Source organism: Coregonus lavaretus, assembly GCF_964263955.1.
Source record: "Coregonus lavaretus genome assembly, chromosome: 3".
In the NCBI taxonomy this organism is placed as follows: Eukaryota; Metazoa; Chordata; class Actinopteri; order Salmoniformes; family Salmonidae; genus Coregonus; species Coregonus lavaretus.
The window spans coordinates 45,463,507-45,476,845 of NC_139990.1; the positions used below are offsets into that span (position 1 = coordinate 45,463,507).

General features: G+C 42.6%; 1 protein-coding gene across 1 annotated transcript in view; it reads right to left on the reverse strand.

Moving 5' to 3' along the window:
• Window positions 1-1,220: 1,220 nt before the first annotated feature.
• LOC311107506 (choline transporter-like protein 4) overlaps window positions 1,221-13,339 on the reverse strand; it is a gene marked incomplete at both ends in the record, with an annotated part of 35,270 nt that continues 23,151 nt past the window's right edge. The window contains 13 exons of the mRNA XM_084150003.1: window positions 1,221-1,333; window positions 6,402-6,486; window positions 7,333-7,427; window positions 7,804-7,874; window positions 8,051-8,124; window positions 8,282-8,385; window positions 8,908-9,002; window positions 9,272-9,531; window positions 9,688-9,793; window positions 10,865-10,957; window positions 11,222-11,235; window positions 11,546-11,643; window positions 11,934-12,046. Of these exons, the coding sequence (XP_084006129.1) occupies window positions 1,221-1,333; window positions 6,402-6,486; window positions 7,333-7,427; window positions 7,804-7,874; window positions 8,051-8,124; window positions 8,282-8,385; window positions 8,908-9,002; window positions 9,272-9,531; window positions 9,688-9,793; window positions 10,865-10,957; window positions 11,222-11,235; window positions 11,546-11,643; window positions 11,934-12,046 (1,321 nt within the window). The remainder of the gene's footprint in view (window positions 1,334-6,401; window positions 6,487-7,332; window positions 7,428-7,803; window positions 7,875-8,050; window positions 8,125-8,281; window positions 8,386-8,907; window positions 9,003-9,271; window positions 9,532-9,687; window positions 9,794-10,864; window positions 10,958-11,221; window positions 11,236-11,545; window positions 11,644-11,933; window positions 12,047-13,339) is intronic.

Sequence of the window (13,339 nt, forward strand, 5' to 3'; positions counted from 1 at the left end):
GCCTGGAGGTGTGTTGGGTCATGTCCTGTTGAAAAACAAATGATAGTCCCACCAAGCCCAAACCAGAGGGATGGTGTATCGCTGCAGAATGCTATGGTAGCCATGCTGGTTAAGTGTGCCTTGAATTCTAAATAAATCACAGACAGTCTCCAATTTGGACTCCAGACCAAAGGACACATTTCCACCGGTCTAATGTCCATTGCTCGTGTTTCTTGGCCCAAGCTGGTCTCTTCTTCTTATTGGTGTCCTTTAGTAGTGGTGTCTTTGCAGCAATTCAAATATGAAGGCCTGATTCACACAGTCCCCTCTGAACAGTTGATGTTGAGATGTGTCTGTGACTTGAACTCTGTGAAGCATTTATTTGGGCTGCAATTTCTGTGGCTGGTAACTCTAATGAACTTATCCTCTGCAGCAGAGGTAACTCTGGGTCTTCCATTCCTGTGGTGGTCCTCATGAGAGCCAGTTTCATCATAGCGCTTGATGGTTTTTGCAACTGCACTTGAAAAAACGTTCAAAGTTCTTGCCATGTTCAGTACTGACTGACCTTCATGTCTTAAAGTAATGATGGACTGTCGTTTCACTTTGCTTATTTGAGCTGTTCTTGCCATAATATGGACTTGGTCTTATACCACCCCTACCTTGTCACAACACAACTGATTGGCTCAAACGTATTAAGAAGGAAAGAAATTCCACAAATTAACTTTTAAGAAGGAACACCTGTTAATTGAAATGCATTCCAGGTGACTACCTCATGAAGCTGGTTGAGAGAATGCCAAGAGTGTGCAAAGCTGTCATCAAGGCAAAGGGTGGCTATTTGAAGAATCTCAAATATAAAATATATTTTGATTTGTTTAACACTTTTTTGGTTACTACATGATTCCATATGTGTTATTTCATATTTTTGATGTCGTCACTATTATTCTACAATGTACAAACTAGTAAAAATAAAGAAAAACCCTTGAATGAGTAGGTGTGTCCAAACCCTTGACTGGTAGTGTATATTATGTAGTATTGTGCAGTAATTGGAATGTATTGAATTATATTTCATATTTCTAATAAATACTTCCTCTTTTAACAACGAAGGATGCATTTCTGACTCCCTAAATAAATAAACCAACGGTAGCCTGAATGAGAATACTGATAGCTTTATTAGAAGACAGGGGATAGGATAGATGGTTGGGCTAAAGGTTAGGGGTTAACTCAGAGGTTAAAGGTTACTACTACTCCGGCAGGGCTGTAACAAACGGTTTGGGTTTGCGGAGGATCCTCATCAGGTTCCTGGACATGTAATAAGGCTTCTGCATAGTTCCATCATTCCTCTCTAGATCTTCCACTGAGTGAGGGAGAAACACTGGAGTCACTCTACTACTCTACTTTACTTGACTACTCTGCTATACCGTACTCTACTATACCCTACTCTACTATACCCTACTCTACTATACCCTACTCTACTATACCGTACTCTACTATACCCTACCCTACTATACCTTACTATACTATACCTTACTATACTATACCATACTATACCTTACTCTACTATACCTTACTATACTATACCTTACTATACCTTTCTCTACTATACTGTACTCTACCCTACTCTACTATACCTTATTATACTATACCTTACTCTACTATACCCTACTCTACTATACCCTACTCTACTATACCGTACTCTACTATACCCTACTCTACTATACCTTACTATACTATACCTTACTATACTATACCATACTATACCTTACTCTACTATACCTTACTATACTATACCTTACTATACCTTTCTCTACTATACCGTACTCTACCCTACTCTACTATACCTTACTATACTATACCTTACTCTACTATACCTTACTGTACTATACCTTACTCTACCATACCTTACTATACTATACTGTACTATACCTTACTCTACTATACCTTACTATACTATACCTTACTATACTATACCTTACTATACCATACTCTACTATACCTTACTATACCTTACTCTACTATACCCTACTCTACTATACCTTACTATACCTTACTCTACTATACCTTACTATACCTTACTCTACTATACCCTACTCTACTATACCGTACTATACTATACCGTACTCTACTATACCGTACTTTCCTATACCGTACTTTACTATACCTTACTATACCTTACTCTACTATACTATACTTTACTCTACTGTACAGTGCCTTGCAAAAAGTATTCATCCCCCTTGGCGTTTTTCCTATTTTGTTGCATTACAACCTGTAATTTAAATTGATTTTTATTTGGATTTCATGTAATGGACATACACAAAATAGTCCAAATTGGTGAAGTGGAATGAAAAAAATTAACTGTTTCAAAAAATTCAAAAAAATAAATAACTGAAAATTGTTGCTATGAAGCCCCTAAATAAGATCTGGTGCAACCAATTACCTTCAGAAGTCACATAATTAGTTAGATTGCACACTGGTGGACTTTATTTAAGTGTCACATGATATGTCACATGATCTCAGTATATATACACCTGTTCTGAAAGGCCCCAGAGTCTGCAACACCACTAAGCAAGGGGCACCACCAAGCAAGCGGCACCATGAAGACCAAGGAGCTCTCCAAACAGGTCAGGGACAAAGTTGTGGAGAAGTAGAGATCAGGGTTGGGTTATAAAAAAATATCAGAAACTTTGAATATCCCACAGAGCATCATTAAATCCATTATTAGAAAATGGAAAGAATATGGCACCACAACAAACCTGCCAAGAGAGGGCCGCCCACCAAAACTCACGGACCAGGCAAGGAGGGCATTAATCAGAGAGGTAACAAAGAGACCAAAGATAACCCTGAAGGAGCTGCAAAGCTCTACAGCGGAGATTGGAGTATCTGTCCACAGGACCACTTTAAGCCGTACACTCCACAGAACTGGGCTTTACGGAAGAGTGGCCAGAAAAAAGCCATTGCTTAAAGAAAAAAATAAGCTAACACGTTTGGTGTTCGCCAAAAGGCATGTGGGAGACTCCCCAAACATATGGAAGAAGGTACTCTGGTCAGATGATACTAAATTGAGCTTTTTGGCCATCAAGGAAAATGCTATGTCTGGCACAAACCCAACAACTCTCAACACCCAGAGAACACCATCCCCACAGTGAAGCATGGTGGTGGCAGCATCATGCTGTGGGGATGTTTTTCATCGGCAGGGACTGGGAAACTGGTCAGAATTGAAGGAATGACGGATGGTGCTAAATACAGGGAAATTATTGAGGGAAACTTGTTTCAGTCTTCTAGAGATTTGAGACTGGGATGGAGGTTCACCTTCCAGCAGGACAATGACCCTAAGCATACTGCTAAAGCAACACTCGAGTGGTTTAAGGGAAAACATTTAAATGTCTTGGAATGGCCTAGTCAAAGCCCAGACCTTAATCCAATTGAGAATCTGTGGTATGACTTAAAGATTGCTGTACACCAGCGGAACCCATCCAACTTGAAGGAGAGGAGCAGTTTTGCCTTGAAGAATGGGCAAAAATCCCAGTGGCTAGATGTGCCAAGCTTATAGAGACATACCCCAAGAGACTTGCAGCTGTAATTGCTGCAAAAGGTGGCTCTACAAAGTATTGACTTTAGAGGGGGGTGAATAGTTATGCACGCTCAAGTTCTGTTTTTTTGTCTTATTTCTTGTTTGTTTCACCCCAAAAATATTTTGCATCTTCAAAGTGGTAGGCATGTTGTGTAAATCAAATGAGACAAACCCCCCAAAAATCAATTTTAATTCCAGGTTGTAAGGCAACAAAATAGGAAAAATGCCAAGGGGAGTGAATACTTTCGCGAGCCACTGTACCTTACTCTACTGTACCTTACTCTACTGTACCTTACTATACAGTATCTTACTATACTGTACCTTACTATACTGTACCTTACTATACTATCCTATACCTTACTATATTATACCTTAATATACTATACCTTACTATACTATACTATACCTTACTATATTATACCTTACTATATTATACCTTACTATACTATACTATACCTTACTATATTATACCTTACTATATTATACCTGACTATTCTATACCTTACTATACCTTACTACAGTGAGGGAAAAAAGTATTTGATCCCCTGCTGATTTTGTACATTTGCCCACTGACAAAGAAATGATCAGTCTATAATTTTAATGGTAGGTTTATTTGAACAGTGAGAGACAGAATAACAACAAAAAAATCCAGAAAAACGCATGTCAAAAATGTTATAAATTGATTTGCATTTTAATGAGGGAAATAAGTATTTGACCCCCTCTCAATCAGAAAGATTTCTGGCTCCCAGGTGTCTTTTATACAGGTAACGAGCTGAGATTAGGTGCACACTCTTAAAGGGAGTGCTCCTAATCTCAGCTTGTTACCTGTATAAAAGACACCTGTCCACAGAAGCAATCAATCAATCAGATTCCAAACTCTCCACCATGGCCAAGACCAAAGAGCTCTCCAAGGATGGGCTACAAGACCATCGCCAAGCAGCTTGGTGAGAAGGTGACAACAGTTGGTGCGATTATTCGCAAATGGAAGAAACACAAAATAACTGTCAATCTCCCTCGGCCTGGGACTCCATGCAAGATCTCACCTCGTGGAGTTGCAATGATCATGAGAACGGTGAGGAATCAGCCCAGAACTACACGGGAGGATCTTGTCAATGATCTCAAGGCAGCTGGGACCATAGTCACCAAGAAAACAATTGGTAACACACTACGCCGTGAAGGACTGATATATCCTGCAGCGCCCGCAAGGTCCCCCTGCTCAAGAAAGCACATATACAGGCCCGTCTGAAGTTTGCCAATTAACATCTGAATGATTCAGAGGAGAACTGGGTGAAAGTGTTGTGGTCAGATGAGACCAAAATGGAGCTCTTTGGCATCAACTCAACTCGCCATGTTTGGAGGAGGAGGAATGCTGCCTATGACCCCAAGAACACCATCCCCACCGTCAAACATGGAGGTGGAAACATTATGCTTTGGGGGTGTTTTTCTGCTAAGGGGACAGGACAACTTCACCGCATCAAAGGGACGATGAACGGGGCGATTTACCGTCAAATCTTGGGTGAGAACCTCCTTCTCTCAGCCAGGGCATTGAAAATGGGTCGTGGATGGGTATTCCAGCATGACAATGACCCAAAACACATGGCCAAGGCAACAAAGGAGTGGCTCAAGAAGAAGCACATTAAGGTCCTGGAGTGGCCTAGCCAGTCTCCAGACCTTAATCCCATAGAAAATCTGTGGAGGGAGCTGAAGGTTCCAGTTGCCAAACGTCAGGCTCGAAACCTTAATGACTTGGAGAAGATCTGCAAAGAGGAGTGGGACAAAATCCCTCCTGTGATGTTTGCAAACCTGGTGGCCAACTACAAGAAACGTCTGACCTCTGTGATTGCCAACAAGGGTTTTACCACCAAGTACTAAGTCATGTTTTGCAGAGGGGTCAAATACTTATTTCCCTCATTAAAATGCAAATCAATTTATAACATTTTTGACATGCGTTTTTCAGTATTTTTTTTGTTGATATTCTGTCTCTCACTGTTCAAATAAACCTACCATTAAAATTATAGACTGATCATGTCTTTGTCAGTGGGCAAACGTACAAAATCAGCAGGGGATCAAATACTTTTTTCCCTCACTGTATATTATACCTGACTATACTATACCTTACTATATTATACCTTACTATATTATACCTTACTATACTATACCTTACTATATTATACCTTACTATTCTATACCTTACTCTACTGTACCACAACACCACCTTACCCTGTTGGAGGGTAAGGTGGTGTTGTGATGTAGGTATTGGAGGGTAAGCTGGTGTTGTGGTGTAGGTGTTGGAGGGTAAGGTGGTGTTGGAGGGTAAGCTGGTGTTGTGATGTAGGTATTGGAAAGGTTAGGTGGTGTTGTGGTGTAGGTAGGGGTTGGAAGGTTAGGTGGTGTTGTGGTGTAGGTAGGGGTTGGAAGGTAAGGTGGTGTAGGCGTTGGAGGGTAAGGTGGTGTTGTGGTGTAGATGTTGGAGGGTAAGGTGGTGTTGTGGTGTAGGGGTTGGAGGGTAAGGTGGTGTTGTGGCGTAGGTGTTGGAGGGTAAGGTGTTGTTGTGGTGTAGGTGTTGGAGGGTTAGGTGGTGTTATGGTGTAGGTGTTGGAGGGTAAGGTGGTGTTGTGGAGTAGGCGTTGGAGGGTAAGGTGGTGTTGTGGTGTAGGGTTTGGAGGGTTAGGTGGTGTTGGAGGGTTAGGTGGTGGTGGTAGGGTGGTAGGGTGGTGGGTTAGGTGGTGGTGGCAGGGTGGTGGTGGTAGGGTGGAGTTGGAGGGTTAGGTGGTGGTGGTGGGTTAGGTGATGGTGGTAGAGTGGTGTTGGTAGGTTAGGTGGTGGTGGTGGGTTAGGTGGTGGTAGGACTTACAGAAGCAGAGGAACAGGGTATCAATACACATGCTGTAGACACTGAAGAAGCCCTGAGCGATGAGGTAGGCTCCCGCCATCACTGTCTGCAGAGCAACATTACCACAACATAGCTGCATGCGTTATAACGGTACCAATCCATACAATGCTGACATTTTTTACATTTACATTTTTAGTCATTTAGCAGACGCTCTTATCCAGAGCGACTTACAGTTAGTGAGTGCATACAGTTTTTTAAACGTTTTTTTTAATGGTTTTTTTTCATACTGTCCCCCTGTGGGAATCGAACCCACAACCCTGGCGTTGCAAACACCATGCTCTACCAACTGAGCTACATCCCTGCCGGCCATTCCCTCCCCTACCCTGGATGACACTGGGCCAATTGTGCGCCGCCCCATGGGTCTCCCGGTCGCGGCTGGCTACGACAGAGCCTGGATACATACAGTACATGTACCTTTAGAAATACTGCCTTACTAATATCATATCAAAGGAGGTTCGACAAAGTTCAACAGTGAACAAACCGAAATGAAAACGCATACGTCAGCCATTTTCATTATCTCATTTCTAAACGCATTTCAAACCTGCGTACAACGTCTAATGCAGGGTTTCCCAAACTCGGTCCTCGGGACCCCAAGGGGTGCATGTTTTGGATATTGACCTAGCACTACACAGCTGATTCAAATAATCAACTAATCATCAAGCTTTGATCATTTGAATCAGCTATGTAGTGTTGGGGCAAAAAACTAAATTTGCACCCCTAGGGGCACTGAGGACCAAGTTTGGAAAACGCTGGTCTCATCTTTTTATTTTTATTTTATTTCACCTTTATTTAACTAGGCACTGTTAAATGTCAATGTGTTCATTGAGACAGAATGTCAGTGAAGGACTGGGAGTGTTCAGTGTTTGGCAACAACACTGTTGCATGGACGTACCACGATGGGAACCCAGTTATAGTTGAGCATCTCAGCCTGGAACGTGTTGCCAGGCAGGCGGATTTGTCCAGAGAAGAAGAAGAAAGCCAGCCCACCTGATAAAACAGAGACAGGTCAGGTCAGCCATTAGATCATTATATTAGTCATACTTCATTAGCGAAGGAAAATAAGATGCTGATAATAAACACAACCACTGAAGATAAAATGGCAAATGCCATAGTTATAGTAATATGCTGATACTATTTAATGTGTATGAAGATTCTAATAATATGAGAAGTGCAGTCTTTCATACAAAATCTATTAAACACAGTATCATTTAGCCTGAAATCCAGTCAGTTTGTGCTTATATTAACATGTTTGGTATGACAAGGATTGGCAAGTAGTGGAATGTTGGCAGAAACAGACTGGATTTCAGGCTGGTACTCATACTTAAAGTTTAAACAAATTTGAGTTAACGTAAACTTCTCTTACCAACTGATGCCACCACTAGTAGTTTGCCAAAGAATAGGAGCATGTCTGTCACTCTGTCCAGTAGCACCACCCTGGGGACAATGAGTGGATTACACATTTAAGAATCGACAATGTGGTAGCATCTTACATAGAAACCAATATCAACGTCTTTGACTATATTGGAAGTAAACTAAAAAAAAAACGTTAAAAAAGAGAGAGCAGGAAACAAAGCGCAGAAAATCAACCGACCAAATAAACCCAGTCTTACCGTCCGATGTTCCTCATCAACAGACTGTATGCATTTTTGGCTGACACACAGAAGCTCTCCCCATAGATGGCAATCTATCAATCATTCAGAATGATGCAAGACATTACTGACAAGTATGAACTGCATTTTCATTTACCAAGAATAAATGACCAACAGAGCAAGAAGAGGTACATGGATGCTAATGGCTGCTAAAAGGAATGCCAGACAGTGACAGACAGTCATGTGACTGACCATGATGTAAGCGTTCCTGTTAAGGACCTTCAGGAAGTATTCCAGACACCAGAAGCAGCATCTGAGACAGTTGAACAGGAACCGACCAAAGGCACTCTGAGAACCTGGAGACACATTACAACATGGGATTCCCTTTAGTCAATGACTGGGGAATCATACAGTCACATCAACAGGAGATTCCCTTCAGTCAATGACTCATAAAACTACATAAACACATCTATCCGTGCATACTAGTGGATGACAATGAAGCTGTGTGTGTGTGTGTGTGTGTGTGTGTGTGTGTGTGTGTGTGTGTGTGTGTGTGTGTGTGTGTGTGTGTGTGTGTGTGTGTGTGCGTGTGGACGTGTGTGTGTGGACATGTTTAACTATAGCATAGTAAACTAACAAAAAGTTGACCAACTGGGGACATTTTGTCGGTCCCCAGAAGGTAAAATGCTATTTCTAGGGGGTTTAGGGTTAAGGTTAGAATTAGTATTAGGATTAGAATTAAGTTTAAGGTTAGGGTTAGGAGCTAGGACTAGGTTTAGGGTTAAGGTTATGTTTTCGGGTTAGGATTAAGGGTTAGGGCAAGGGTTAGGGCAAGGGGTTTGGGAAAATAGTACGTGCGTGCGTGCGTGTAGCCTTACCCCTGGTCTTATGGTCCAGGTACTCCAGCACCAGCCTGACTAGCTGGAAGCAGGTGAGGAGGAGGGCTCCAAATGCCAGAGAGCCCACGTGGTACCTTCCAGGAATGGAAGAAATAAACCCATTTCATATTGAACTCCATATGAACACACAAACAGAATCCAATGTCTGCTACTGAAATACACCACACTAGACACAAAGTCTAAAAAGAGATTACTTTAAATATCTCTTCACATTGACCCATCATTATACTTATACATTATCTACTACAACTAATGCTCTCATATTCAAGATAGGTAAGCTTTCTGGCTTAAGGCACAATCCTATGTCCCCAACCACAGAAACCCTGTGTCCCTCATGTCTTACTGTAGAGTGCGTATGAAGCACTGGGACAGGGCGAAGGGTGAGATTTCTGCAGGCTTGCTGAAGGCCCAGTAGTAAGAAGCGAAGGTCCCAGCCAGGGTACACTGGCCCAGGGCGATGACAAAGTTAACACACCACAGGAAGGCAAAGACGTTGTAGACCTGCAGGTAAACCAGGTTCTGCTGGAACAGGCCTGCGTCATCGTACTTGAAGAAGATGCAGCGCACCGACGGGCAGTATGGGTAGGCAGAGGAGTTGAACGTCTGGGTAGGGAGAGGACAGGAGAGGAGGAAAAAATATAAGACAAGTGGGAGGCAGTGTTTACCATAGTTTACGTAATTACAAGGTGGGGTGCAAACATGAGGTTCTGACATCAGAATAATTTGTCAATTGAAACCAATAGAAGCCAAGCCATCTACCTGTGGCTTGCAGGTCTCAGAGCCGTTGATGAGGCTACACATAGCCACAGAGGGGTCGCTAAGAGACACCACTCTGTAGAGAGGGGCCCCTGATGTGACCAAGTATCTGTGGGGAGCCTCGAGTCAAGGACCCAACCAAACTAAAGGCTAAAACCAGGGGTTGAAAACAACATTATTTTCCAATCGTTTCGTTCTGAACAGAACCATTTTTTTTTTGTTCCGTTACACTGTTCCGACAAGGAAACCGGTTCGAAACAAAAAAAAGTAATTGTTTATATCGTTCCTTTCTGTTCCTTTTTAAACCTTTTTTTACATTTAGCTCGACTTTACATTACTTCACCAATTAGTGTGGATAGAGCAGCTTGTTATGGAGCGGGCAAGCTATTTACATGCATTGGACAGACAAGTGTATGGCACGAGACTCGACTGAAATTTTGCGGGTGGGGAGAGAGCGAGAGAGGGTGGAGGAGGAGGCTTGAAGCGCTGGGCATCTTTTTATGAAATGCATTATCTGAATTAGGCCCACAGAATTATACCTACGGAGGAGCAGCTTCTATGAAGGAACTTTGAATGTCTTTGAACTTCAGAGAGTTGGCTTAACGTTGGACCACAAGCTTGTGTGTGCAGTGGCACCAGTATTAAAATAAAAACACTTTTTGTACTTAATAAATCCAATGTGAAATGTGATAACAATAGTATCCTTAACTATGACTGAAAAGGTTAATCCATTCTTCTCTAATTAAAAATCTCTCTCACTAATTTCTGAATCACTCTTAGTGACTATCCTTCAGAGGGGGAGGGGCAAGTATACTACACACACACTGGTAAAGATGTTCAGCTGGCAGGCAGACACTGGAATACGTTTCTGAGTGACAGTGAGGGCTTTATATAGGCGCTTTGTTGCGTTTTTTTGTGGGACTGGAAAAAAATGCCTGGAACCTAAAAGGTCGTTATTAACAGGTTCCCGTGCTTTTAAAATAACGGTTCTGTTCCGGAACAGTTTAGATGACTTTCGTTCCCGGTTCTCATTCTGTTGTCGTTCTTTTCCGGTTTTCTGTCCTGTTCCAAACCCTGGCTAAAACACACATGACAAAATAAGCAGTAAAAATAACCGTTTAGCTTATGCATTAGAAAGCATTGGAAATGGAAACCCCATGTATGAAGGGCCAAAGGATACAGGGAGGTCATTCCCCAGTAGGCAACACACACCACCAGCAGAACAAAGGTAAACAGAGGGTAGAGCAGGGTGGACATCAGGTAACCCACCACCCTGCAGACAGAACACACACATTACACCTCATTTCATACAGGATAAAACACTGATAAATAAATTAAATAAATCAAATCTAAAGGCAAAGTCCAACCTGCTGGACTCCTCCATGACAGCAACAGCAACAGAGAGTCTCCTCCTGAGACAACTAAGCACCAGAATCAAAATGGACTCCCCCACGCAAAGGATGATCACTGAGAAAAGAAATATATAGTGTATTTTATTGAGCTGGCCAGGTTTCCCTTGTAAAAGAGGTATTCTGACCTCAATGGGACATCCTGGATAAAAAAAGGTTAAATTAAATAAATAAAAACATATGCCAGTCTTTGACTACCGAGCACCAAAACAATATAGGCCACAGGAGGTTGGTGGTACCTTAATTGGGGAGGACGGGCTCGTGGTAATGGATGGATCAAATACATCAAACACATGGTTTGCATGTGTTTGATGCCATTCCATTAGCTCCGTTCCAGCCATTATTATGAGCCGTCCTCCCCTCAGCAGCCTCCACTGATACAGGTCCAATATACAACCCATAGACGGTACATAATGACAAAACTCACAGAAAGCAAGCCAGGTCTCTCTGACTTGAAGGTAGACTGAGATATTTGTATTGAAGCTTAGATCACTGAACTTCAGTTTGGAGGTGCTGAAATTGTAGTATTCTGAGTAGCAGTGCCATATTCCTGGGAGAGGAGAAGAACCCATATGCAAATTCAGTCATCATTCTAGATTTAACAGAAAACCATATAAGGCTAGTATGTGAGTGTAAAATAGTGATCACTAGATTTTAAAAAATGGAAAGTGAAAATAGTAAGCAAAGCATTTTGGTCCTTGACTTTCTTGTCTGCATGCACACGCGCACACACACATAGACACACACGCGCACACACACCACCACCACTTTATACCTACATATCATCCACATTTTAATCTAGTCCAGGCCAGGCTGTAGGGCTGTATGAGCCAGACTTACCGTAGCCTCCCACCACCAGAAGTCCCACCATGAGAATCCAGACCAGGACAATGGCCAGGTACCTCAGCAGCAACAGGAACACCACACTGACTACCATAGCTACCGTCAGACCACTGCAAACACAGCACACAGCACACTGTTGAAGAGCAGATTGCCTCCCGAGTGGCGCAGTGGTCTAAGGCACTGCATCGCAGTGCTAGCTGTGCCACTAGAGATCCTGGTTCGAATCCAGACTGTCGTAGCCGGCCGCGACCGGGAGACCCGTGTAGGGGAGGGAATGGGCGGCAGGGATGTAGCTCAGATGGTAGAGCATGGCGTTTGCAACGCCAGGGTTGTGGGTTCAATTCCCACGGGGGGCCAGTATGAAAAAAATATAATAATATATGCACCCACTAACTGTAAGTCGCTCTGGATAAGAGCGTCTGCTAAATGACTAAAATGAAAATGAAATGAAATGAGTCATGGTATGGGCATGCAAAACACTCTGATTGACTGGCATTAGTGTTGGTTGGTTGACAAGCAATTGTCCATAGCCACCACCAGACCACTGCAAACACAGGAGACATCCAATGTCTATACTGACATACCACTTCCAATACATGGTCAACACATTGCTTCATACTAAGTGGTAGGACAGTGTGGATATTGGAACAGAGACAGCTCAGGCATGGTATAGGCATACAGTATAAAACACTCCAGTGGACTAGTTGGTGCTGGTTGACTGACAAGATTTAGTGTTAGTTGGTTTACTAGCGTTAGTACCGGTTGATTGTTGCCGGTTGGGGCGGCAGGTAGCCTAGCGGTTAAGAGCGTTGGGCCAGTAACCGAAAGGTCGCTGGTTCGAATCCAGAAGCCGACTAGGGGAAAAATCTGTCGGTGTGCCCTTGAGCATGGCACTTAACCCTAATTGATCCCGTAATCGCTCTGGATAAGAGCTTCTGCTAAATGATTTAAATGTTGACAAGCATTTGCATTGGTTAGTTGAAAAGCAATTGCCAGGTTTATAGGTTGGCGGTGAACAAGACTACAAAGCATTGGCTCAGATCTCAAGACAGTATGGTGGATCAGTAAGGATATAGACACTATGGTGGATCAGTAAGGATATAGACACTATGGTGGATCAGTAAGGATATAGACACTATGGTGGATCAGTAAGGATATGGACACTATGGTGGATCAGTAAGGATATAGACACTATGGTGGATCAGTATGGATATAGACACTATGGTGGATCAGTAAGGATATGGTGGATCAGTAAGGATATATACAGTATGGTGGATCAGTAAGGATATGGTGGATCAGTAAGGATATAGACACCATGGTGGAACAGTAAGGAGAGACACTATGGTGGATCAGTAAGGATATCGACACTATGGTGGATCAGTAAGGAGAGACACTATGGCGGA